The sequence below is a fragment of the Pseudonaja textilis genome, chromosome 1, assembly GCF_049901715.1.
Source record: "Pseudonaja textilis isolate UNSWEBS1 chromosome 1, rPseTex1.2, whole genome shotgun sequence".
NCBI classification, from domain to species: domain Eukaryota; kingdom Metazoa; phylum Chordata; class Lepidosauria; order Squamata; family Elapidae; genus Pseudonaja; species Pseudonaja textilis.
The window spans coordinates 329622625-329645705 of NC_141990.1; the positions used below are offsets into that span (position 1 = coordinate 329622625).

General features: G+C 42.9%; 1 protein-coding gene and 1 non-coding gene across 2 annotated transcripts; both read left to right on the forward strand.

Moving 5' to 3' along the window:
* Positions 1-2130: 2130 nt before the first annotated feature.
* Positions 2131-14298, forward strand: FGF22 (fibroblast growth factor 22). The gene is made up of 3 exons (XM_026698925.2): positions 2131-3229; positions 11247-11350; positions 12472-14298. The coding sequence occupies exons 1-3, from the start codon at positions 2962-2964 to the stop codon at positions 12664-12666; spliced, it is 567 nt and encodes a 188-aa protein (XP_026554710.1). The 5' UTR covers positions 2131-2961; the 3' UTR covers positions 12667-14298.
* Positions 14299-18499: 4201 nt separating this feature from the next.
* On the forward strand, positions 18500-18573 carry TRNAN-GUU (transfer RNA asparagine (anticodon GUU)). The gene has a single exon. It is a non-coding gene; the product is annotated as a tRNA-Asn (tRNA).
* Positions 18574-23081: the final 4508 nt, after the last annotated feature.

A 23081-nucleotide genomic window follows, 5' to 3' on the forward strand; every position in this document is an offset into this window, starting at 1 on the left:
AATTCCCCAGCCAGCATAAAAATTCCCAGAATCCCCTAGTCAGTATCCCATGTGTTCTAGGAGTTGAAGTCCACACATCTTAAAAAGATGCAGAGCTTGGGAAACACTAATCTGGTCTTTAGGTACCATGGCAGGAACTCCTACCTGCCTCCTTAAGCTTAGAATAAGTTTTGTTTTGAAGCTGGGGGTTGGTGGGGTGGAACTAGATATAAAATAAAAACTCCAGAAAAATATATCTGGTGAAAAACAACCCTAGTCTTGCAACATTTGTGGGATGCCAACGAGTCAAGCAGGAGTGAGGTTGTGGTGACACAGTTCTAGACAGGTGAAATGCAACAAGGAAGCCCAAAATAGAATATGAAATCATCACTCAGAATTGTTGCCAAATTTTTTGTAATTTTAAAGTAATGTTGTAGACCTGCTGGAATGTGGATAATTCTGAACTAAGCTCGATCATCCTGCAATCTAGGAGTCGATTCCCAAAACTACGTCAATAATTTTTGCTTTGATTCTAAATTCTGAGGGTAAAAAGTTAAATGTATTTCTTTTGCAGGGGGGTGGTTCACATATGCCCAATAGAATGACAAATATATAGAGTCAAGTGTTCAAAGTGTTTATATCAGTAAATCCAAGAGATGTTGTCTTGGATTAAAGTTGCAGGAAGTTAAAAAGTTTCTGCTTCTCCTAAAATTCATGCCGAGTTTCCTCTTCCTCTTGGGTTGTTTGCGAGCACCGAAACATCAAAGAAGAAAAAAAACAAGTATATTTTTCCCTTTCGAAATTCTGAAAGTGGGTCAGATTTAGTTTATTTGCAGAACCAGTTTGGTTGATGGACTGAAAACAAGCTGTCACCTTTATTTACCATCTTCAGAAGCTGGTCATTCATATCCAATTTTTATTCCCACCTTAGAAGATCTAGGATTTTATGTATTATGTCTGTTTAAGAGGTAAGTTGAAGTTGAAGAAGTGCGGGTTCCGACTCCCAGAATTCCCTGACCAGCCAGGCTGGCCAGGGAATTCTGGGAGTTGAAGTCCGCACATCTTAAAGTTGCCGAGAGACATTGATTTCCATACTGTACGTGGATGATCCATCCATACCAAAAGTACAAAATTGCCATTTTCAACATTTGGATGTTGTTTCTCAGGACAGTGTAAATTCCATTTAGGCTTCTCTTTAAAAATTCCCCTGCCAGGCTGATGCTGGAGGCTAACTCCAGCTTCAAAACCAATCCAGGTTGCGTCAAAGCCCCATAGCCTGTTTCTCCTCCCCGCAGAAATGATTGCAAGCACAGCATGGGAGATATTTTTCCCGGGTGGTGCTCTCAACTCTTCTAGGAGCAAATGGGGTAAGTGTGACCTTAAAACAATGCAGCAGACTGGATTGGTCACATTCCATAAAGATCGGGGTTCCTCTGCTTTTCTTCTTCTTCTTTTCCCTCTCCTTTTAAAGTGACTCAGGAGAGAGAAATTGGGGATTTGGGTCAGGTATGAAACTGTGCGCTGCCATCCATGGCCATGTTGTAAAGTTGTCATAAATGACTCCATCCCAACTCCAACTTAAAAGCTAGAGAGATACTAGCAAAACTGCCTAAGTCTTGTTAGTTTCTCTTATTTTGTTTTAGTCACAGCCTGAAATAAAAGAATGGCAGCACCTGGCTCTAAATGCAGAATTTGTCAAGCTGCCCCACCTATGCAGATGACAAAATAATTAAGCTATTTATTAATAGATGCCTTGATGTTCTCCCCCCCCTCCACTCCCCAGGCACTTAAAGCGGTATAAATATCCCAACAACAATCCTGTAAGGAAGGTTAGGCTGAGTGATAGCGACTAGGAAAAAAAATATTGATGGAGCTCATTTGCATGTGAAACCTAATTCACTCATCGCATTAAGTCAGGCTTTGGTTATTATTATGGAATAAACCACAATAGCCTATGCTGACACAACACATTAAGCCATAGTTCGTAATTACAGGTAGTCCTCAACTTACAACCATAATGGAGCCTACCCATTGTGGTTGTAAGTTGTGACAGTCCTCACTCGTGTCACTAACCTTTTTTTAAATGATGGTCACTAACTCTTATTTGAAAAGAAAATGTTGGTCCAAAGAAAAACATTATGGTCAGTTCCAGGGGGCTCTTCTGACATCCAGATCGTCCCTATTCTGCTCGTGGTACGTTTTTTTAAACCAATTCTCTTGCAAGAATTCCTTAGCCCGTTTTTTAAGAGAATCCCTCCATTAGAAAACAGAGGGGCAAACTTTGATGCAATTAGAATTTCACAATTTCAGTTTGCTGAAATTCTACAGCAGTTGTTTCTCAACACATGCTGGCCGGGGAATTCTGAGAATTGAAGTCCATCTGTGATAGCATTGCCAAGATTGAGATACTCTGTCCTACAGTAATTGCCTCTGTTTCATTCCCCTTCTTTCTTGCTAGGATTCTGAAAGAGACATGCTTGGCTCCACCTTTGGGATTTAGCTATCCCCGCCTTTCTGGGGAACATAGGTGTGCATTTTTCTTCTTGCGTTAGTATTCAAACCGGCTAACATTAGGTAGCACCTTCACGCCTCTCTCTGCGGCACAGCTGGTTCAGCTGTCAGGATCCTCTTAGCCCTTCCCTGGAGCCCCTGTAGACTGATCTCGGCTGAAAAGCTGGGCTAAAACCACAACCTGAGCATCGGAGACGGCTCCACAACTCCCTGGATGTTTGATGCTCTTCCTGTTTGCACCTGCTGAGAACTTTAACCAGATGACTGACGAGCCATCCCAACCAGTCTCCTGCCTATTTTGTTAAAGACTTTTCCACTGTGGCCCCACCTGGAAGAGGCTCCTTGCGGTGACGGCCTTTAGACCTGTGGATTTATTCTAAGCTCCTCACCAGCTGACACCGTGAAGCCCCATGGTTGTCTTTGCCCCTCTGGAAGCTGAACCGATTCTCCTGGCACTCGGCCTAGAGGGCCATGGGTTGGTGGAACCCACTAACCAACTGGACGTTTGGATTCTCCTTGATGACCCTGCTGTGGGTCACATCAGCCAGGAAACCCAGAGACTCCATTCGGCAGGTAGATATCACGTGTCCCTGGCCCGATGGTCACCGGCATGCACGGAGCTACCACCATCTGGAAGGTGATGTGCGCTGGCGGCGTCTCTATTCCTCCAATCATTTCTTCCTATGCATTGGCGGTGATGGCAAAGTTGAAGGGACACGCTGGAAAGAGAACCTGAACAGTAAGTTGTCGTCAGCTTTCCCCAAACTGGTGTTGTACCAAAGGTGCTTTTTTCAGGAGGCAACTGGGCTTTCTTGTTTTTTCTTTGAAGGTGTTTTGCTTCTCATCCAAGGAGCTTCTTTAGCTCTGACTAGCTGGTGGGGAATGGAAGGATGTATACTCTTTGCAGGCAGCAGGTCATTTGCATCCTTTTAGAGGGTCGCTGAAGCACTTGGTGGTTTATCTGTGTCCTCAGAGTCACCTGAGTGGGGCTCCTGGTTCCTGCAGTCTGCAATTTTTTCCCTGGAATGGAACCAAGTGCTTCAAGGACCCTCTAAAAGGATGCAAATGACCAGTTGTCTACAAGGAATATAAAACCTTCATTCCCTATTATCCTGTCAGAGCTGAAGAAGCTTCTTGGATGAGAAGCAAAATGTCTTCAGCAGAAAGACAAAGTCTAGTTGCCTCCTGAAAAAAGTACCTGTGGGACACCATGACCTGGATGACTGAGAATCTCTACAGACTTCCATCAGGTATGTTGGACTACAGCCTCTATCACTCACACCCCCAGCCAAAGATATTTGATGCTGGGAAGTGGCCGGGTACTTATCAAGAACCCCAATCTTTTGTTACTCAGATAGAAAATCTTCTAGTCCTCCTTCAGTGTTAGACAGGTATTTGGAGTAAACTTCTTAAGATGATATCATTGGCTGATTCCATCAAAGAAATGTTTGCTAACAAGCTTGGACACCTTTTCAGTAGTTCGGGAAGTTGTGAAAGAAACGAAACTTGGAAAGTCTGTCAGATTTTTAGAGACTTAATTGTGAGAGATTACTCATCAGCGAATAAATCTGTCTTCATGACCTCAATTGTCCTCTTGTCACTGTCAGAGTTTTTCACATTGTAAAATTAAAACAGAAACTACAGTTCTATTATTCTAACTGGTTTTCTTGTACACTGCAGAGGGTTGGACTAGATGAGCCTTACAGCGCCCCAGTTCTATGTCTTTTGTGATTCTATAGGCAGTCCTCCGCTTACAACCATAATTGAGCCTGAAATTATGGTTGTAAGTTGTGTTGGTTGTTAAGCGAGTCACCGTGTGACAGCGCCCAATTTTACAACCCTTTTTGTGGTGGTAGTGATGAAGTGAATGTCATAATCATAAAGGGAATGCTGCGGTCATTAAGTGAATGCTGTAGTCATTAAGTGAATCCATTTTTCTGCAATGGCCGTTTCTGCTAGAAACAGAAGTAAATGCTTCCCCCCCCCCAAAAAAAAAACCCACATTGTGGTCACATGACCTCAGGACACTGCAAACATATGTAAATTTTGGCCAGTTGCTGAATGCCCAAAATGTGATTATGTGACTGTGGAGGGATGACCATCAGAACTAGTGAGGTCTTTCATAATGTTGAACGGTTTCTAAGTGACTGGTTATAAATTGAAGACTATCTGTGTTCATAACAGGGCCTATTTCTAGACTGAATAAATTCCTAGTTCAGTCTAGCTCCTAATCCCACGCCTAAACGCATCTTTTCCTTTAGCTGCACAGTTCAGGGTCCATCCTCTCTATGCTCAAATGACATCCCAGCCAGTCTACATTGTTCTTGGCATCCTGCGGACGGTGAGAATCTTGGACTGTGCTTCCCTCTTTCTCTCCTAGTGATGCTTTTCAATCAGCTGTCCTACCAGTCGTAAATAGTTGTAAAAGGGTGGCATACATTCCAGCATGAAATTATCCATCTGTGGATTGTAAACCTCTTGCAGCAAGAATCTAACCAGGTATCTTTTCAACACTGCTTTGGAGTTTGGGTTCTTGCAGACTGGAGTGTAACACCATCAGTCAAGCAAGATCTCCTTCCCCATCCTCTCCATACAACTACAATTGCACCAGAACCCAATATCCTCCTGTTTTAGGTGTAAACTGTGGGGCAAAACAGGAAGAAGTTGACATAATTACACCTATCTCGCAAATAGCCTTGTAGGAGTACTGTATCATCTCCGTGTCTTGATGGATCCACAAGGATCCATTGCTATCCAACCCCCCCCCAGCTGTCAACATCTCTGGGCACGTCACAGTTATGTATTCTGTGGCATCTTGGATGCTTTTTATTATATTTGCGCAAGCGGAGGACAAGGAAACTATCGAAGACTGAGAGGCCTTGCTCATGGTCACCCATGCCTTGGGTTTTCCCTCCCATCTGGATTACTGCCATGTGCTCTACATGGGAGTGCCCTTGAAGACCAACTAGAAGTTACAATTGATCCAGAACGCAGTGGTGTGCGCACCTCTATGTCCACCCATGTTGTGCAAGCTGTACTGTCTCCTAGTTGCTTTCTAGGTGCAATTCAAGGTGCTGGTCATCATCTTTAAAGCCCTATGTGACACAGGGCCAGGTTATTCGCAGGAACCCCTCTCCCTAAGGGTACCATCCCATCCCACTAGATCAGATGAGATGGGCAAGCTCATAAGTTCCTTCCCAGAAACGTCGCCATCTAATGGGACCTAGGGAACATGACTTTTCCGTGGCTGGCCCTACCTCCGTGATGGCGAACCTATGGCATTTGTGCTGGCATGCAAGCTGCAGGCAAACTTACAGCCTCACAGCTGATTTTCGGTGGGTTTGAGGCCTTTTTCGGCCTCCCAAAGGCTTGAGGAAAGCTTCCACAGGCTTTGTAGGTTGAAAACTAGCCCCATTTCGTCACTTCCTCTTCTTCCGAAAATACCAGAAGTGATGAAACGAGCCTAGTTTTTGGCCCGCAAAGCCTGCAGAAGTCTTCCTCAAGCCTCTGGGAGGCTGAAAAAGGCCTCAAACCTGCCAAAAATCAGCTGTGAGGCGCAGTGCAGGTAAGGGGGCAGTGGGGGATGGGTGGATGAGGATTGTGGGTGCGCATGCGGACGGGGCTTGGGGGGGCCACGCATTGCCTTCTGGGTGCTGGCACGCAAGTGCGAGCGTGCAAGCGCATGCACAATTTTTGGCACAGGAACCCAAAAAGATTAGCCACCACTGCCCTACCTTATGGAATAAACTTCTCCCAGTGGTTCAGTAGGTCCCAATCTTCTTAACCTTCTGGGGAGGCCATAAAAACCTGACTTTACTCAGGTTTTGAGGAGAATGGTAGAGACTGCACAGAGTTGTTGGGGGCACTCTAGGAGATGGATTGAGGTGCTGGATTTTTAGGGTTTTTTTTAAAGGTTTTTATAATTTTATTGCTATAAACTGCCCAGAGTTGTTTAAAGCTGGACAGCTAAGCAAACCTTTCAAATTAAAAATAGATAAGTGTGAGGCGGCAATGACATTTTAAAAACAATGTGAGCGCCTCCATTTCAACTCTGATTCTCAAGTTTCAAGTGTAATACAGACAATTAATTCCCAAGGCAGGCAAGAAATCGTGGTCTCTGTTCAGATCCAAATGGATTGATAATTTTTCAGTGTCAGTCTAATTTAACTGAAACTTCTTTTCAAAATTGTTTCCTCAGATTAAAATCATTCTTCTGAAGTTTTCTTTGCTGTGAAACCTAAAACTGCTTAAAATCAGCAGCAGAGATCTTGTAAGGTATAGAATAGATAGTCCTTCACTGGTTTCTTAGTAATTTTTTTCAGTGATAGTATTACATAGAAAAAGAAAAATATGTATCTAATTTTAATTGAAATTTAATTTATTTTTTGTTCTTGCTTTACTCTGGAGGAAGGCTCCAGGGAAAAAAAGAAGTCAGTTATCCTCTCAGACCAAAAAAAAGTATGAATCACTTCTTAGCAAAATATATTTTCTCCTACAGTATTTCCTTATTAGTTAAAAGCGCTAGTTACTGAAATTTATTTCTTCCAATTCACTTTGAGGATCAGCCATCATTGATTTGGAAATGAGGATACACATTTAATACAATTGAGCTACATTTAGGAATTCATTTATTAAATTTCTATGCCTCCCACCTCACTCTGCAAAGCAACTCTATAGGAAGAGTCCTCCCGAGGTTTTAGGAAAACAAATTTTGAATTAAATTTAAATTAAGGAAATTTTAGGAAACACTCCTTTTGAGGTTCCTGAGGAGAAATGCCAAAGGTGAATATTGAATTTTTTTTTTAAAGTGATGAAGCTAATAAAAGTCAAATTAAAAGCTTGGGCTTCAAGAGTGAATAGAAGGAAGGCAAGGAGGGAAGTGGCAGGCAGCCCAGCTTGTACACTTGTGTGTCTACAGGTAGTCCTCGACTTACAACACTACGTTTAGTGACTGTTCAAACTTACAATGGCATTGAAAAAGTGAGTTATGACTGTTTTTCACACTTATGACCATTGCAGCATTCCCAAAAGTCACGTGCTTGGCAACTGACTCATATTTATGACGATTGCAGTGTCCTGGAGCTACGTGATCACTTTTTGTGACCTTCTGACAAGCAAAATCAACGGGGAAGCCAGATTCACTTTATAACGGCAATGTTACTAATAACAGCAGGAAAGGTGGTAAAATGGGGCAAAACTCACTTAACAAATGTTTCACTTAGCAACATAAATTTTGGGCTCAATTGTGTTCGTACGATGAGGACTACCTGGCCTGTAATCATACTCAAGCTTTAAGTGAGTCATTGGGCAAAATGTCTACTTGCTGACAGGATTTAATCCAGGCCCTTCCAGGAGTGTTTCGGGCATTCCTGGAAGGTTCTGAATATTTGAAAGTCACTTCAACAAAGCCTCTGACTTTTAAAGCCATTCCAGGTATTCAAAATAGGACGTTTGAAGAGGACACAAATACCAAAATTGCTGCTTCTACAGAAGCAGAAGGAAGTCATGTTTAAACTAAATCTATAGTTGACAGGCATGAAAGACCAGGCAAAAGTGGCACAGAAGTATGGAACTTTTTCCAACCTGGTTTCTACTTGGAAGCCACTTTTGGATTTTGCACTTGAGATGGGGGTGTGTGTGTGAAACTTTGACTTGGGTTTTTGCTGATTAGATAAGTTTGTGGTTATAGAAATGGCTAGTATGTATTAGCATGCAAAGGTAAAAAGTTGAGACTGCAACTATCTTATTCCACCTGAGTCAGAAATGCTTTTATTTCTTTTTCCCTCTTTACCCTTTTTCTTCCCTCATTTTCATTTTCTTTTGTATTTTACATCTTGATAAATGTAATTATTTTTTTAAAAAGGATGGAGCTTTTGGTCTTGTCAGCCTATGGCTGACTTTTCACAATACACAAAACTATAAATTTAGGCTAAGAAAACATAATTTAGTTTCATCCTAATTTTAGTTTATTCTGCTTAACCAGGTTTGTTAAATTCATTCTTTTTGGGGCTTGTAGAATGCATAGAATAGATTGTGCGAATGTTTTTACTTGGCCTAGTTAAGGGTGTTGTACGCACAAAGCTGTTTATCTAAAGCTTAACATACCATTCTAAGCACAAAGAGATATTTCGGCACAATGTGATGGCCTGGTTTACTCCACCTGAAGGTTCCCACAATATGTTCCAATGTTCTTCTGTTGTAGAGAAGTCCAGCAGTTTAACATCTGTCAGACTTTACCCAAGAAGCAAGACTGGAATCAGTAGGCAAGTTCACAAGAACATCTGATAAATAAACTTTATTAAGGAAACTTAGGAAGACCTCTGAAAAATTTCTAAGATCAGCATCAGTCTTTAAAACGGAATGTCCATCCTTGGCAACTTTAAAGACCTCTGGGCTTCAACTTCAATCCATGCTGGCTGGGGAATTCTAGGAGTTGAAGTTCACAGATCTTTAAAAGGCCATCCCTGTTTTAAATCTTCTTATATTTCTTTTTCCTGCCCTAGGTGAATAAGCTGTTTGCCCTCACTGTTTTGATCCAGCGTTCCTCTTTCCATCTTTCTCTTGTGTTGGCAATGATTAGATGGTTCCCAATCCTTTCTTTTCCACACATCCCTAGGAAATGTTTGATTAGTGTTTGCATTCCTAACGAAAGTAATTGTGATTTGTCATTAAGGGACATAGTATAACAGAATAGAATAACAGAATCACAGAGTTGGAAAGGGACTTTGGAGGGCTTCTAGTCCAACCCTCTGCTCAAGCAAGAGCCCCTACCATTTCAGATAGATGGTTGTCTATACTCTTCTTAAACCCTCCAGTGTTAGAGCATCCACAATTTCTGGAGGTAAGTTCTACCCAAGTTCCACTGATTAATTGTTCTGTCAGGAAATTTCTCTTTGGTTCTTGGTTGGATCTCTCCTTAATAAGACACTCTTTGTCACACCCCCTGAAATTCCATTCCACACCATGATCAGTCCACATTGGGAACCTCAGGTCAAAGACATGACATCACCAAGTGGCCCTTGGCACAAATTCACATGATCTGAAAGTCCCCAATATTATCTGTGTCGCCAATGCTGGTGACAACTGGGAAGCCTATTGCCTTATGTTTATGGAGATTCTTAGTCATCCAGATCATGGTTGTCCCAAAGGTGCATTTTCAAGAGGCAACTGGACTTTCTGGTTTTTCTTTGAAGACGTTTTGCTTCTCATCCAAGAAGCTCTGAAGTAGCTTTTTGGATGAGAAGCAAAATGTCTTCAAAGAAAAACAAGGAAGTCCAGTTGCTTCTTGAAAAAGCACCTTTAGGATCTACTGCCTAAAGGAAAGGTTTCTATCAGAAACTTCCTGGCTAAACGCATCACCTAGTTTGTGCACTGTGATTTGCTTGACCATGATTGAATAAACTACCATTGACTTGAGTTTACATAATGAACTAAGCACAACGGGCTTTTCAGGCAATCTACTGAAACTAGACTGGATGTGAGTCTGTACAACTAGGAAGAAGTGTCCATGTTTTTGAGCTTTCAGATCTAGGGAACGAAAGTTTGCGCCGATTGAGGTTGGGGATTGCACTGGTCCTGCAATCAGTTGGTCCTTATTAAGCAAGCTTCTCCAGACAGGGAATGGACCAAGAGGGAAAAGAGGGGGGGGACAGCATGTTTTAGGGATACATCTTTTAGTTAACCATAAGCAAGAGCGGAAAAAGAGGTTTACATAAGTAGGAAGAAGTGTACATGTTTTTGAGCTTCTGTTATTGACACACTGAATTTTGCCTCAGAGGTCTTGTTCACTGATTTTAAGTGTATCCTACAAGCATGTCATGACTTTGGAGTTCTTGGTGCTCTGAGTTTGGTTGTTTGCTTGCAGACATTTCATTACCCACTTAGATCATCAGGGCAAACTCCACACTCCCTGACACTGATGATGTTACATAATTGGGTAATGAAATGTCTGCAAGCAAACAACCAAGCTCAGAGAGCACCAAGAACTGTGATATGATAGCAGTGTTCCAATATCTCACAAAGAAGAGGGAGTCAAGTTATTCTCCAAAGCACCTGAGGGCAGGACAAGAAGCAATGGGTGGAAACGAATCAAGGAGAGAAGCAACTTAGAACTAAGGAGAAATTTCCTGACAGAACAATTAACCAGTGGAACAACTTGCCTCCTGAAGTTGTAAATGCTCCAACACTGGAAGTTTTAAAGAGGAGACTGGATAACCATTTGTCTGAAATGGTATAAGGTTTCCTGCCTAAGCAAGGGGTTAGACTAGAAGGTTCCTTCCAACTGTTATTCTATTCTATTCTATTCTATTCTATTCTATTCTATTCTATTCTATTCTATTCTATTCTATTCTATTCTATTTCTATTCTATCCCTTGATCCCTTAGTCACTTATATTCTCCAGATGTAAAACTGCTTCATTAAAATTAAAATGGAACAAAAGCTAGGGAAGGTGAGTGATGTAACTTCAGCTCCTTCAATACTCTAGGACAGAAGTGTCAAACTTGCGGCCCATGGGCCAGATGCGTCACGTGCTGGCCACGCCCACCCCCAGTTTAGCGAAGGGGGGAAAAGTTGCAATACGTCACGTGATATCACGAGTTTGACATCCCCACTTTAGGATGTGCACAAGCAAACATGCATAGAGATTTGCGTATTAGGAGCAGCCGCTGGTTGTTTTAGGTATAGGCTTTGCTGCCAATAGCTTTGGGAAGTCCTTGATTTGTGTTAATAGGCTCTTTCCTATCCCCCCCCCCCAGGCATCGTGGAGATCCGTTCTGTACAGGTGGGGACTGTGGCCATTCGATCCATCCACAGTGGCTTCTACTTGGCAATGAACCGAAAAGGGAAAGTTTATGGAACGGTAAATGGAATTGCATGCCTTTTGGGAAAAGGGGGAATTATAGGTAGTCCTTGACTTAGAACCACAATTGGGACCAGGTGGTTTTTTAAGTGAGCCAAGCCTGATTTTACCAACTTTTTGCCACGGTTGTTAACAGAGCCACTGCATTTGTTAAATGAATCATACCATTAAGTGAACTCAGCTTGACCCATTGTTTTTGCTTGTTTGAAGCCAGCTGGAAAAGTCACAAATAGCGATCCTCTCAGCCCAAGAGCCAGAGATGTCCAACAGTGAAAGTTCTGAACTAGGAATGGGAAGACTTGGGTTGAGTCTCCTCTTAAGCTAAAAAAAAAAAAAAGTAACTGGCTGATGGGTCCAATGTTTCTCAACCATGTGTGAACTTCAATTCCCAGAATTCCCCAGCCAGCATGCTAGAGGAATGAAAGCCCTAGAGATTTAGATATATGAGATTGATCGATCGATTGATTGCTAAAGGATAGAGGGATATATAGATGATTGATAGAAATAGATGATAGACAGGCAGACAGACATAGCACCGTGGTGGCGTAGTGATTAGAATGCAGTACTACTTCTGCTGACTGCTGGCTGCTAGCAGTTTGAGTCTCACCGGCTCAAGGTTGACTCAACCTTCTATACTTATGAGGTCGGTAAAATGAGGACCCAGACTGTTGGGGGCAATATGCTGACTCTGTAAAACCACTTGGAGAGGGTTGTAAAGCACTGTGAAATGGCATATAAGTCTAAGTGCTATTGCTAGATGATGATAGATGGACGGACAGACAAAGGATAGAGATGGACGGACAAACAGACACAGACAGACAAAGTGGGACAACAGCTAAGGAAATCACTTTCTTTCTGTTAGACCTATTTTGCAAAGTAACCGTGGGAGAGATTGAAATAGCAGAATAATAAGAGTTGGAAGGGATCTTGGAGTTCTTCTAGTCCAGCCCCCTGATCAGGATAAAATGGAGGCAATCCCCACAGAAGCTGCCTTGAGCCCAAAGGCAAGAGAAATCTAGTAAGCCAGATTTTCAGTTCTGCCTTTCCTTCACATTCAATCAAATTTCTCGTTCTCTCTCTTTCTCTCTCTCCCCCTGCCCCCCCCCACTGGTCTGTCGTAGAAAGCATACAGCCCCAACTGCAAGTTCAAGGAACGTATTGAAGAGAACGGCTACAATACCTATGCCTCTTTCCATTGGCACCACGAAGGGCGACCCATGTTCCTCTCCCTCAACAGGAAAGGACTGCCACGACGAGGGACGAAGACCCGCTGGCAACACCTCTCCACCCATTTCCTGCCAATGCTCATCTCATGAAGGAGGAACAACTGTGGACTACTTGATCAACTGTGCGCTGTTTTTCTTACGACCCGGTAATCTCTTAATTCGGGGTAGAATCGGAGCAGCTGGATGGAGCTGAGCATTTACTGGCCAGGTGCCTATGTGGAGTTTGCAGCAGATATTTTCTCTTTGTGCCCTGAGAGAGAAACATCTGTCACTTCCTAGGATTGAACTCTCAACCTTCCGAGTGGGAGGCAAACGTATTCACCGCTAGGCCACCATGCCTCTCAACTGTGCACTACTATGTGATGTATTTAAGAATTGTGGGGTGGGGTGGGGGTATATTTATTTTTTGTAAAAAATAAAAAGAAAATGAAGGAAAAGCATCTTGGAATTCAACAGAATAAAGACCATTAGAAAAGATGAAAGAGGTTTGCTTTCATTTGCTTTCTCTTCACTGTGTGTATTTTACCTTTTACTGTTTATTTTACCTCTTGAATCTGTGAGCAAAATCTTGAGGGCCTAGCTGCCCAGCCCCTCATCACAGGATGGAGGGCCAGTCTGCTGCCCGCTAGGTGTAGAGAATCCAAAGGTTCAAATCTCCCTGCCTGCTTTGATCAGCAAGGCAAAAGTTGGCAATCTTGGCAGCTGGGAAGGGCGATGAAGAATGAGTGGGGTTGCATCACATCTGAGGGGAAGAGGTAAGGTTTTCTGGTTTTGCATGAATTGGGTAAAGCAGATGGAAGGAAGGGTCTGCTTATCTACATCTGTCTGTCTCCTATTTCTATCAACCAACTCTCTGTCTCTGTCTATCATCTATCTATCTATCTATCTATCTATCTATCTATCTATCTATCTATCTATCTATCTATCTATATCACTTTTCTTCTAAGTCTTTAGTATGTCTATATGTCTGTTTACATCTATCTACATCTCCTATTTCAATCATCTAGTTGTCTCTATCTGTCTAATCTATCTATCTACATCTATCTATCTCTATATCTCTCATTTGTCTACCTTTAATATATCTATCTCTTATGTCTATCTCTATCTGTCTGTCTCTATCATCTCTCTACAAGTACCTCTCTCTCACACACATCTGTATCTATTTATCATCTATCCTATCATCTATCCATACCAAATTTGTCCATCTTAAGATGTGTAGACTTTCAACTCTCAGAATCCCTCACCAGCATGCTAGGAAGTTAGCAAATTGGGAAACACTCCAACATGAAACAGTAGCAGTCATTTTGAGCATTCATGGTTGTAGAAATTATGCCCCCAAAGCATCAGGTAATAGAAAAAGTAATGGAAGAAAGGACAGAAGTCAGTTTTGGCTTAATCTTTCAGCCTTCCAAAGTTAGCCATTATTTCAAGAGTAGCAAGAAGGTAACCCAACCCCCCTTTTGGATAAGAGAGCACAAGATATTGAATTGCCTAGAAAGGAGAAGGCCCTTCCAGTCACCCTGCATTAGGCTCAGCCAGAAAAAGTCCAGCATGCTTTTTGAACAGTCTAAACTAATATAGCTCAACATCTGCAACATTAAGATGTGTGGACTTCAACTCCCAGAATTCCCTAATCGACACTGAAGGAAACTCAATCTCTTAAAGTTGAAAGCTCAACTCACTAGTGCAGTTCTGACTGCAATAATACTGTGGCATGACCTCAAACTGTCAACCAGTCCTAATGAGGCCACTACCAAAATGTAGACGGGGAAGTAAAAACACCATCAACACACAGACACTGGAAATGATAGAGTTCTCCTATTTCACCGTCTATAGAAAACAAAGGGAACACAACAGGAGCTGCACTTGTGGGAGATGTCACTTCTTGGCGCCACCAAATTTTGATCACGTGACCATGGAGATGCTGCACTGGTCATAAGTGTAGAAATGGTCATAAGTCACTTTTCTCAGTGCCATCATAACTTTGAACAGACAAGTAAACAAACCCTGTAATGGCTCCTGGATATTTTATACATTCTTTAAGTTAGCAGAACTTAGATACCTTGGTTCAAAAATTGTTGAATGTAATGCACTTTGGGGGCTAACTTGAGAATACAAACAGAGAGGAAAGATATTTTGCAAGGCTAGCACAAGTGGAAGGAGAAAGATACACACTAACACTCACATCCTTACAGATTTTCTACAGATTTAAGGCTGTAGTTACACATATTTTGCCATATTCTAAATTCAGTGGGATGTTTCCTGAGCAGACAGAAATAGATACCATCGTGCAATTTTCATGGTAACAGCATGCAAGTGGTTAGCACTGCCTTTCAGAATGTTTTTTTTTTTCAACTTCCCAAAATAGGAATGTTCCCCAGCGCTTCCAAGAGGGGTTGGAAGCATGAGTGTGTGAATTCCAAGCTGTCGGCCACAATTACACAGCATTGCAGATGCAGTGATGGGCTTTGATCTGAAGGAAGCATATTATTAAGACCCATTTCCCCCGCTTCAAGTATTTTTAACCTAAAGAACGGTTGTCACAGCATTGTTGAAATCTGCAGAGGGCAGGCCAAGATAAAAACTAATCCACATAAAATATATGTTTTTAAGAACGTGTAAAGGATGGGAATTTGGCACAACAGGGCACTATTCTTCTGCGGGTGTAATATACACATAGACATGCATATACCACCTTGCAATTCTTACTGAAGCAACTCTGACCAGCTTACAGTATTTGTAAAAATAGATGCCACCATCTTGTCTTGAGGGAGGATGAGGTTATAAATTGACCTTTTCCAACACGGGTTCCCTTGAGATATTCAGGCACATTCTGACTTACGATCACAGTTGAACCCACTGTTTCTGTTGCTAAGCAAGGCAGTTCAGTTTTGCCCTATTTTATCACCATTCTTATCACAGCTGTTAAATGAGTCAGTGCAGTTGTTAAGTTAGTAACATGGTTCTTAAGTGAATCTGGCTTTGCCATTGACTTTGTTTGTCAGAAGGGCGCAAAAGGGGATCACATAATCCTGGGATGCTGCAACTGTCAAAAATACACACCTGTTGCCAAGTGTCTGAATTTTGATCATGTAACTATGGGCATGCTATAGCAGTTGTAACTTGTAAGTGTGAAAAACAGTCATAAGTCACTTTTTCAGTGCCATTGTAAATTCAAGCAGTCACTAAACCAGGGGCCCTCAAATTTGGCAACTTTAAGACTTGTGGACTTCAATTCCCAGAATTCCTCAGCCAGCATGGCATAGCTTAAAGTTCACATCTTAAAGTTGCCAAGTTTGAAGACCTCTGCACTAAACGAACGGCTGTAAGTCCCTATGGACTTCAATTTCCAAAATTCTCAGCAGTGGTCTGGAATGTGGAATTCCAAGTTGTAAACCCAACGTTTAGCGGGACATACACCTTTAGATTTAAAATAAATAAATAGAAGGAAGAAGCGAAGAGGAGGCTGGGTGGGGTAGGGGAATAAAGACCACAATAGGCATTTGACTTCTTGAGGTTGATAACATTGGTTTGGAAACAAGGTGAATCTGAAAACTGATTTCATTTAAAAGACATTTAATTACATTAAAATTTCAGTCCACGCGACAGCTTTCAGCACGACCTCCCGCCTTCATCAAGTCCCCATTAATGACTTTTTAAGGGGCTCTGTAGCTTCTGGCTGTGCTTTTCCAGGGGCCTTAGATGAAGACCCTTTGTTACAAAAGCTGTACCCCTGACTAACACTCTTCTGAAGTGTTTTGGGAATGTTTGAAAAGAGGTTTATACAGCAGATGCCTAAATGGGTCACAAAGATTTACATCACTTGTTAAACTGGGGAAATGAATCACTGGGTCATCTGCTCCTGACCTCTTTTGAGCTGTGGGTGTACAAATTGTTGCTGCCCACACACACAAACCGCTTCCCCATAAAATTTTTCTTAAAATGCTTATTGGGGCTTGATGGAGTTTAAGTTTTCCCTCTTAAGGCACATCCTGTTTACAGCAACCAAGAGCTGCCCAGCCCGACTAGAATATTTAAAACAGTTTCTCATTGATTAAAACAAAAAAAACCAAAAGCCCAGACCAGTCAGAAACACCCCTTACATGAGGAAGACACTGCAATGTTGGGCACCTCAAAGCAAAGGACACTCAGCTTTGCAGGAATAAAAATGGGACAGATCGTGTTGAAGATGTGTTTATTATGCAAAGGTCCCCATCCTGGCTCTTAGGATACCAAGAGGCTTGGAAAAGCATCTCCAATGGGCAGTGTTGGAATCCAACTTCTAATCTCCTAATCCCAACTCAGCGTAGCTAAACTAGCTGAGTAGGACACTTGTTTGGAGAAATCCAGCAAATGGGCTAAAAAATAATTCAGGGAGATTACAAGAAAAGATCTATCCAGAATGCTTGTTTGTTTGTATTCTGCCTTTATTATTTTTACAAGTAGCTCAAAGTGGCGATTATATATACTTTCTTCTTCCTCTTTTCCCCACAACAACCCTCTCTTGGGTTGAGAGAGAATGACTGGCCCAGAGTAACCCAGCTGGCTTTCATGGCTAAGGGCGAGACTTGAACTCAGTCTCCTGTTTTTTTTAGCCTGGTGCCTTAATCACTACTAGATCAAACTGGCTCTTGGAAGGAAACTAGCAGTTGTATGAAATATAGGCATTTTGCATGAAAAGCTCTCCTGGCTTCAGTTCTTGTCAATCATCAGTGAAAAGATGTCATCTATCTAGTGGTGACAATTCCCTGCCCTACCAGTTGATTAGGAAACTGATTCCAGTTAAGCACCATGAGATAAGGAGGATATTATCTGAAGCAGGGGTCACCAACCTTGGCAACTTTAAGACTTGTGGACTTCAACTTCCAGAATTCCTCAGCAAGCTGGCTGAGGAATTCTGGAAGTTGAGTCCACAAAGTCTTAAATTTGCCAAGGTTGGAGATCCCTGATCTGAAAGACAACAAGTTCTGGCACAGCAGACCTTCCCCAATGTGGCATTCAGTATCATTGGCAGAACATGAGGGGAAAAAAAAACCTCAGGAAGTTGGTCATAGCAGCAGAATCAAAACCCTTTTTTTTGCATACACTTGCAGTGGTGACATCTGGAGGGGAGGACAATCTAGCCATCAACACTCTCCTTGATAATGATCCAATTTCCTGATTTTTGCCTATTTTAATTGAGATTCTTTTACTTTAAATAAAGGAACAAATCATTGAAGCCAGCTGCGGGCCTCAAGCATCACTTAAACTGCCAAGGCAGAATCCCCGCATTTCAGAAACTAAAATGGAGGTTGACTGCAGTCCAGAGTTTGGAGGTTTTTTGCTATATGATCCACCAAGTTAGCCATTTTGAAAGAGTATCATCACATGCTCCCCAAAGTCCAGATGTGTCACTTGAGCCTGCATGGCTTCTGGCATGCAGCATCTCATTGACTCCATCTTCCGAACCATTATCGTGCCAAGTGCTCTTTTGCGTTGGCTCTCTTTGGAGAAACCTCACAGATTCTCCCCAAGGGCCATTGCAAAGTTTCTAATTCTCCTTGCTGAACTGCTCAGTTGATGTTGTATGAACCAAGAAAATCAAGTTAAACAGTACTAGGGCTTTGTTTGGGCATACGAAATTCTCTCTGGAACACCGAGATTTTTTGTGAAGCCAGTCAAACTGTGCCACCTTTCGCACAGTTGAATGTGCTCGGATGCTCCTTCCCTGTGGAACATCAATTAAGATAGGCCTCAACTTTGACACTCTTTCTAAAGGCCCTGAAGACAATGGTTTTGCCCGTGCGCTCGGGGACACCAGAGTGATATGAAACCCATCAAGTGGTTGGCTTGATTGTTGTTGCCAGGGGGAACTGGCATTTATTCAGTTTTGAAGTGAGGCTTTTTCTCTGTAAGCCACACCCAGAGTCCACATGTTAGCTTGGTCCCTGTGGTGCAATTGGTTAGCGCATTTGGCTGTTAACCGAAAGGTTGGTGGTTTGAGCCCACCCAGGGACGCAGGCAATTCCCTTTTCCTGGAAAGAAGGAGAAATTTTTCTGACAGTGAGAACAATCATTGTGTTATTTATTTCAAAGAGCCCTTTGGATATGAGAGGATATTAAGGCTGTTCCGTTCTCAAAGTGGCTCAATTGTATTTTGGGAATGAAAATAAATTCTTTCAAACAGGATTTCCAGGCACATGATACTTTTATTTTACAGCTAGTCCTTGACTTACAACCTTGTTTAGTGACCATTCAAAGTTACAAAGGCACTGAAAAAAAGTGACTTATGACCGTTTTTCACACTCACAACTGTTGCAGCAGCATCCCCAGGATAACGCGATCAAAATCCGGAGAATTCCCAAATGATTCATTATTTATGACGGTTGGCAGAGTCCCTGTGGTCACGGGGACACCTTTGGCAACTTTCTGACAAGCAAAGCCAATGGGGAAGCCATGTTCACTTAACAACCGTGTTACTAACTTAACCAGTGGTTCACTTAATAGCTGTGGCAAGAAAGGTCGTAAAATGGGGGAAAACTCACTTAACGACTCTCTCATTTAGCCACATCAATTCTGGGTTCAATTGTGGTCATAAGTCGAGGAGTACCTGCACTGTACTGTGCATTTGCTTTGGCTAAGGCTAGGGGGAAAAGGCTCCGCTGGAGGAGATCTAAGGCTTCTCGTGGTTACTACCATTTCCCTCCACAACCAGACAGGTCGCTCTCGCTGGATGAATACCGTTGGCCCAAAAGTTCTGTTGCTAAGCGAGACAGTCAGGTTTTGCCCCATAACATAGCCACCCCTCTTGTTGCCTTAAGTACCTCACATAGTTGTCATGGGGAAAACAGGAGGAGGGAGGAGTATTAGGTATGTTTGCTGCCTTGGGTTATTGATAAAAATAATAAAGGAGGGATAAAAACATTTTTTTTTAAAAAAAGCACCATAACTTTGGACAGTTTGAAAAGCTAGTTGTTGAGACTGGTCAGAAAATGGCTTTTTAGTAACACCAATCCAAAGGAGGAAGACTACAAGGTTGTTTAAGCCACCTGTGACCCATTTATCCTGACATCTGCAATTTACAATGGCAAAGATGCAGACACACACATACCAATTAAGGGCAAAGAAAATAGAGGTGGTTGTGCCCAACTGTTTGAGACACCAAGCCTAGAGCCTCTCCTTCTGCCCCACAGACAGAACCGGTAGGGCCACAGTCCAGAAATCTTCTCCGTGTCCTCCATTCTGCACAGTTCTTACCTTCCCACCTGCCTTCCAGCCTATCAGATTCCTAAAAGAGGATTCATTAGTCTTTTGCCCAGATTGTGGAAGACACCTTATTTTCAGCCTCTGCGCATCCAGTTTTTGGCCTCCGTACACCCGTTTTTGGCCCCCGCATGTGCGGTTTTCAGCCCATTTCAGGCGGTGGGGATCGGCAGCAATAGAGGCACCGGCGATCCCCGCCACCTGGAACGGGCTGTAAACAGGATGCATGGAGGCCAAAAATGGAGCGTGTGGAGGCAGCAGTAGCTGGCAATGGGCGGCAATCTCTGCAGCCTGAAACAGCTGATTGTCAGGAGGTACCTCCAACCGCCAATCAGCTGCTAGTAGTGCTAACTCAGGCTGTGCTGAAGCTGACCAGGCTGTTTGCTGGGAGGCAGAGGCTGAAGGGTGAGGGCTGAAAGATAGGTGGGGCTTCAGCAACATTCGCTCTGTAAGACACACAGATATTTCCACCCACTTTGGGGTGGGGGGAGGGAGGGGAGTGCATCTTATAGTGCAAAAAATACAGTACATATGGCTAAGTTCACAATTTGGAGACCTTCTCCACTTCTTTGGGACCACCAGGTTCAAACACTTCCTAGATAATACAGATAAGTCTTTGATTTACAACCTCAATTGAGCCCAAAATTTCCACTGCTAAGCAAGACAGTTGTTAAGTGAGTTTTGGCTGCCCTACTGGCCATGAACTTTCGAGGCACCACTGATTCTATGGCCCCCCAAAAGGCAACTTCATTACATCTGATGCATTCCACCACCAACCCTGCCAAAGTATCAAGGGTAGCCCCTATGCAACAGGGCGGATTAATATTATATCAGTTCTCCCCCATCTAATTTCTAGAGCCCAACACGGTCTGAGATCTGTTATCCACTGAACAGAACTTCTGAAAGTCACCAGTCTCCTGGTTTACTGGCCACTCCTGCCCTGTAGTCACTGCCCAACTACAGTAGTCACATTACCAACAAGGGAGCCCTCCCTTAATCCAGGCTCAACTAAATGTTGGTGATAACATGGTTTGATCAATTGATGGAACTTCTACCACCTGGGCCAGTGGCAGTCAAATAACTATCCTGTGGATATTTTGCATCCTTCATTATATACTCCTTAAATTTATTCCCAACATTTCCTCCAGGATCTCAAAGCTTGGGATGAGAACATTTCTCCCTCTAGGTTAACCTTTCCCAACTTGGCACCTTCAAAATGGGTAGACGTCAATTTCCAGAATTCTCCAGCCTAGAAATCCACACATCTCAAAAGAAGTTGTGTTTACCACACAAACACCACCCTGTAAGACACAGTTAACGGAGAGACAGCAACTAGATAACTTCGTCCAATGAAGTTTCATGGCAGACTTAAGACTTGATCCAACCCAACACCTCAATTATTCTACTATGTTGATTCACAATTGCCATAATCCCCGATTATTGGTCTTGCTGAGATTGAGTTGCAACCCCAAAGAAGGGGAAGATACTGGAGTGCCTATCCCAGATCTGATGCACTGATTCATGTAATGGGAGAACCCAAAGGTGCTTTTTCAAGAGACAACTGGACTTTTTGTTTTTTGGTTGGGAAGACATTTTGCTTCCCAACCAAGAAGCTTCTTGAATTCTGACTGGATGGTAGGGAATGGAAGGATTTATATTCCTTGCAGACAGTTGGTCATTTGCAGTCTTCTAGCAATTTGTTAAGGCCACCTGGAGGTTTATCTGTGTCGTCAGGGTCACCTGAGTAGTGCAAATGGGTGTGGAGTCTTCTTGAAACTGCTGAAAGGACTGTGTTGTACTGTAGACTGGAGATAGATGATATTGTAACCCTTTGCGCCCCTCAGGTGACCCTGAGGACGTAGATAAATCTCCAGGTGGTCTTAATGACTGGCTAAAATAATGCAAATGACCAGCTGCCTGCAAAGAGTATAAATCCTTCTATTTCCCCACCATCCAGACAGAGCTGAAGAAGCTTCTTGGATGAGAAGCAAAACATCGTTAAAGAAAAACCAGAAAGTCCAGTTGCCTCTTGAAAAAAGCACCTTTGGGACAACTAGGACTGGATGACTGAGAATCTCCATAAATGTAATAGAAGTTTAGCATTTTAAATACATGGGATGGGACAACTCCTGAAAAGTGGAATAGATTGAATAGATTCCAGAGATCATTTGCTTGCTTTTTAGATGACAGACCATCAACAACTTTTCTGAAAGAGGCTGGAACTAGCTTCACATCTCCAAGTGTTAGAAAATGGCCACAAGATACCTCCAAATAGCCCTTATGATAGATTTTTAAAGGCAAACTGCTTAACAGCCCAATTCTAGAACAAACTACCCTTAAGATGACCACAGCCATACCCTTTCTCCTTGCAGAAGCCCCAACTACGTATTCCCCCATTGGATGGCTAAATCCTGAAAACAGGGGCCCTCCTGAATTAATTATGGAATTAATTCCATAATTGTTAGAAGTCCTCCCTTCCTCTCCTCACTGGAGATAAAAGGGGAATGGCTTCAGAGAAATCAGAATGATATGGATCCTTGCTGCCACCTACTGGTTGCCATGCAAAAAGCATCCCGCCAAGGATGGGGCCTTTTGCAGCCATAGAACCTGCCGGTGTCCAAAGTAGGGGCTCTGGGATGACTGGAAAAACCTATTCTGAGAGTGGTAAACTTTCCTTTAACTTAAATTTCTCATGCCAGGCCTTTTATCTTCAGTCAGGGCCAGGCTTCCTTTTTTGCAGCCCCCGACTGCTGTCAAAGCATTCCTGTTCAGAGTGGAAAGGGGCCAAATGTTTTATTCTAGGTTGGGCTTGCAGGGAGGGGTAGAAAGCCCCGTGGAGGCTCTGTGCAAAGATCTGGTTTCTAATTAAATCTGTTGCTGGTAAGGGGACACGGCGGTCTAGTGGTTAAGGCGCTGGGCTTGCTGACCAGGTTAGCAGTTTGAGACCCAAGCACTGCGTGGCGGGTTAAGCTCCCGTTCTTGCCCCAGCTCCTGCCAACCTAGCAGTTAAAAGGCATGCCAATGCAAGTAGATAAATAGGTACCATTTTGGCAGGAAGGTAACAGCATCCTGTGTGCCTCGGTGTACAGTAATGCCGGCCACATGACCATGGAAGCCTCTTCAGACAACGTTGGCTCCTTGGCTAGGAAACAAGAGATAACCACTGTCCTCCTAGAGTCGAACACGATTGGACAGGGAAAACCTTTACACCTTTAATGGTTGCTGGTAATGATCTGGGTAAGGCTGGGAGGGAAGACCACAGA